Genomic DNA, 4,886 nt, shown 5'->3' with positions numbered 1-4,886 from the left:
CAAGAAACAACCGGAAAAACCAACTTCGAAGAGCGATCTACTCCAAGTTTTGAAGCAAGAGTGGGCGAAAATCCCACAATCTAAAATTGATGAGATGATTCTCATGATGCCCCAAAGGATCAACGAACTCCACGAAGCGAAAGGAAGATCTACTAGATATTAATTAAATTATAAATATATCAATTCATGTAAATATGACTAAAAAAATTCATTTTTCTGAAAAGGTGGTGTCTATTTACTTGTGAACACGCTGTGTACACTAATTTATGTAATTACTAGATCAGATAAGGAGAAGGTAAGTTTATGATTTAATTTATCTCGTGTTTGGACCACGCCTCTCGGTTACATTGATCTTGGAGGAATATTGCATGTTTCCATTGATCTAGTCTTAAGTCAAACTAAAATTCGAATGTCAAGCCCTATTTATATTGGGGTAATTTAATTCATCTCAACATTTTTAATTTTCTTTTTTTACCACTAGAGCGCTCTCTTTATAGTGTTAAAGAATTGATTGATCAATCGTTCTCTATGTAATTGTCAGGAGATTAAGAATTAACCAGTGTTACAGCTTTCCTTATGTGATATGAGAAGCCAGGATGCCATACATAGAATAAGTATACATCTTTTGGAATATAACATATAATATCAACTAAAATTCTGGCTTAATGATTTTTAAATTAATTATTATAACGCGATTAATAACATATTTCTACTTATTAATATCTTCAAAGTCAGGTCTATATAATTTTGTAAAAACTTTAGACAGTTCTAAGTTATTTTACACTCTCGTTGGAGAACCAAACAAATGGTAACTACATTTTGATGTTACAAATGTTCTGTTTTCTTTCCACGTTCCATGCTAGTTTGGCAAATCTAATTACAAATCAATTCGCAATAGTATAATAATATTTTTGCACAAACTTGAGCTAACTTATATTTACCAATTTGTTAATTGTTTGTTTTGAATTTCGCACAAAGCTACACGAGAGCTATCTTCGCTATCCGTTCCTAATTTAGCAGTGAAAGACTAGAGGGAAGGCAGCTAGTCATCACCACCCACCGCCAACTCTTGGGCTACTTTTTTTACCAACGAATAGTGGGATTGGTCGTAACATTATAACGCCCCCACGGCTGAAAGGGGGAGCATGTTTGGTGAGACGGGGATTCGAACCTGCGACCCTCACCGATATATAAATATTAATGAAAAATATTTACCTCATCTAACGATCGGAATAAAAGGATGTTTTCGACAGCTTCTCCCAGTCTCTGTCGCTGTTCGTCTGTCTTTGGATATACAGCCTGAAAGAAAATCACATATATATATATCTTTCATGAGTTACGACAAAATCGAACATCTCCAGCAGACCTTAGGCTTTTATTTAGGTTGTAAGCCCTGAAGTAAATGACTTACAACATATTAATAAGTTTTTTACGGTATATAATTTAATAGAAATTTTCGGTAATTTTTTCTCTGTTTGTTTTTCTTTTTTTAGATAAATACGCGATAAAAAATTATTTTTCAGATGCTAATTTCAATTTTATTTATGAATACTCGAAGAGTCTTAGTCGAACTTATAGAATAACTTGACCACACTAACGAAAGAATCATACTTCGTCTGTTCATTAAGTTATTATTAATTACGTAATGTTCCGCAGTATTTATTGAAATACAAATCCGCCAGTATTCTTTCTCTAATTGAAATAACACTGAATAGACGTATTCTTCATTTATTTGTTATTAACTATGTACTCTCACTGAATGGATTATTTTATCTATTCTATCACGTATAATGTAAGTATATTCTAGCCAATAAAAAAAAAATTCAAGAAATCCCACAAATTGAATTTATTACCAAAGTTGTTCTCACACTATTCACTAAAAAAAAAAAAAAACGACACCACAAATGTGAATTACTTTATTCTTTAACATAATATTCGTTCATTGTTTATTTGGTATTATTCACTTTATGATTTCAAATTTTTCATCGAACTACTGCTCTGATAATCCTTTCACATTAATAAGTACAAGTCCACTGAAGTGTGACTCCAAAGTAGATTCAATAAAGCAATCCTTCATCCGTTAAAGTACTACTAAAACAGTGCTACCATGTTAATTTGTGTTTAAAGTTAACTTGTGTGTTGAAAGGAGTATACCCTCAATTAATCGTAAAGTAAGCTGTTTGGAGTAAGTTTCTGTATGATAGTTAATGCTAATTTAGTGTTATATTTTAGACTTACTGCGTCGTGTAACCAAACTTATATTTAAAACAGTCCAAGCTATGATAAATAAACTCCTCATCAGTAACCCTTAACACAAGTTAACCAAAGAGACATAAGTTGGACCTATATCATAGTGACCACAAAGCACGTTCACACCAAAAGTATGTTAGTCCAAGCTGATTAATGGATTGATTTTTTTTAAGCAACGCCAATGTTTCCACAAAATACTACTTTTAACTTCATTTTCTGTTTTTTCTTGTAGTTGTTGTTTTTTCATTGTCACACGGACTTGTTTATCGGTATTTCTACTTTACTACTTCCTCTCTCAGATAAAAACTCGTACATTCAAATATGTGACATTTAACAGAGTTTTATCAATTTCTACTTACATGCTACACCTCTATTAATTCATTCTACCCTCATTTTCTTAATATCTTCTTAGGTCGTTTGATGAAAAAACGACCGCCCATCTTAAAATGTAGAATTTTTTAAGTTGGCTATAGGTTTTTTTTATTGTTTTCTTTGCCACTATAGCATTTTCAATCTAATGTATTTCTCGCTAAAGTGAGTTTATTTGTCAAGTTTACTTAGTAAATAGTTATTTGAAACTCTTGATTCCTACAAATTCAAATATATCTTATTTGAGTTATAAAATATTATTGTCGAAAAAGTCTAATATTCTCTATTCGAAAGGAGAGCTATAAAATACCATTGTAGAAAAAATTATAATATTCTCTATGCGAAACGAACTTTAAGGGTATAATTCACAAATATATATATATAGTCTTAGAATATCTCAGTAAATATGTTATACAGATACCAAAAACTTCATATTAACACTTAAATATATTATACAGATACCAAAAACATACAAATTAACACTTAAATATGTTATACAGATCCAAAAACTTCATATTAACACTTAACATGCCACAAGTAATAACGGGATTTTCTTTGCCCAAACATAGATTTTTTTTTCCAATATAATAACTGATATCGAAAAAATTCATATTATTTCCTTTTTATTTTGTTTTCTATAGTTTGCAATTTCTTTTATTACAGTAAAAGTGACTAGTGATCTTTTGAAAAAATTCGAAACAAAATAATTTGCCTTTAAACTGTCATCATCTTCATCTTCTGCTGGATCATAATGCTCGGCAAACACTGAAACAAAAACAAAAAAAGAACGATTGTTATTCTTAGTTTCCCGCTTTTCTAATATCATTGTGTATTTAAACAATGCCTACATGATAAGTGTTAGTGAAGCTACTTAAGCGAAAAATGTGAAGAACATAAATTATTGTTATAGTACTGCTAGTTATGGAAGGTTCAGCTACCTACATTTTTCAAACAATACTAAGCCTCGAGCCAGCTGATGTAGAAGTTTCGATAAAATATTAAACTTGAACACTCTTAACTTAAATATTCTTAACTTGCCACTTTAAGGATTGTGATATTTACGATTCACAAAAATTATGTTTTAGGTAATTTTAAGAACGTATAAAATAGTTGGATCGTTGTTACTCGAGGGCATGTAGCATTTTGTGTTTCATGAAACATCCAGACAGTAGGGCATGTAGGATTTTGTGTTTCATGAAACATCCAGACAGTAGGGCATGTAGGATTTTGTGTTTCATGAAACCTCCAGACAGTAGGGTATGTAGGATTTTGTGTTTCATGAAACACTTATAAATGTAACAGTAAACGAAATGCAACTTATCAAAGTGTCTTTCACAGCATCAGGCGCTGTACAAGTGGTGATCACTTATGCGTCAAATTGTTTTATGTAATGGAGTGACAGAACTTATTTACACTTCGTAGTTACCGTTGTTGCCGATAGGTGTCTACCACTGAGCCATACTTGAATGCTATTATAATTTACACAAGCAATAAGGCTTAAATTATTATGAAAATAAACTTCCGGAGTATCGGTGGATTTAGAAACATAAAATAATATCTTCCTGAATTCAGATTATAGAAAATTATATCACTTGACGTTTGACTCTCTTCTTCATGTGGTGGTATTAATCTTCAGATTATTGAAAATTATATCACTTGACGTTTGACTCTCTTCTTCATGTGGTGGTATTAATCTTCAGATTATAGCAAATTATATCACTTGACGTTTGACTCTCTTCTTCATGTGGTGGTATTAATCTTCAGATTATAGCAAATTATATCACTTGACGTTTGACTCTCTTCATGTGGTGGTATTAATCGATCGCATAGTACTGACTTGGCAGATTTCAAACTTCACACTTATTCGCGAAAATTATCTCATGGGAATTTCTTTACAAAATTTATATAAAAGCAAATACTTGATAGAAAGTGACTTGAAGCTACTTATTACCTTTTAAAATCTTATTATATGAGTAAATCGTGACGTGGTTTTGTGAAGTGATATACATATAATATTAAAGGACCAGTTATTTAACTGATTACATTACACGTAGGAGCGTATGTGGTAATGAACGAAAGGCCTCGTGCACAGTAGGGTTAAAGCATTTACAAATACGGTGATCTAATCGATAAACTACGTGTTATCATGACTCTCCTAGCGTGAGTTACAATTAAGAATATTAATTACGCTCTTGTTTACCTTGGCCAAATTAATATTGCTTTGATAATATATAAGCATTCACCCACCTTTCACGATATTATTTCAT

The 4,886-nt window shown here is 31.3% G+C and overlaps 1 protein-coding gene across 1 annotated transcript in view; it reads right to left on the bottom strand.

The window, feature by feature from the left end:
• The window catches only part of LOC106471442 (cAMP-dependent protein kinase type II regulatory subunit-like), a gene marked incomplete at its 3' end in the record, with an annotated part of 59,116 nt that overhangs the window by 7,275 nt on the left and 46,955 nt on the right, over window positions 1-4,886 (bottom strand). The window contains exons 3-4 of the mRNA XM_022400054.1: window positions 3,332-3,384; window positions 1,216-1,299 (exon numbers count right to left, since the gene is read on the bottom strand). Coding sequence (XP_022255762.1) covers window positions 1,216-1,299; window positions 3,332-3,384 — 137 coding nt within the window. The remainder of the gene's footprint in view (window positions 1-1,215; window positions 1,300-3,331; window positions 3,385-4,886) is intronic.

This window comes from Limulus polyphemus, unplaced genomic scaffold (genome assembly GCF_000517525.1).
Source record: "Limulus polyphemus unplaced genomic scaffold, Limulus_polyphemus-2.1.2 Scaffold4627, whole genome shotgun sequence".
Classification (NCBI taxonomy): domain Eukaryota; kingdom Metazoa; phylum Arthropoda; class Merostomata; order Xiphosura; family Limulidae; genus Limulus; species Limulus polyphemus.
Note: the sequence above shows the minus strand (reverse complement) of the source record. Positions and strands in the feature narration are given on the sequence as shown.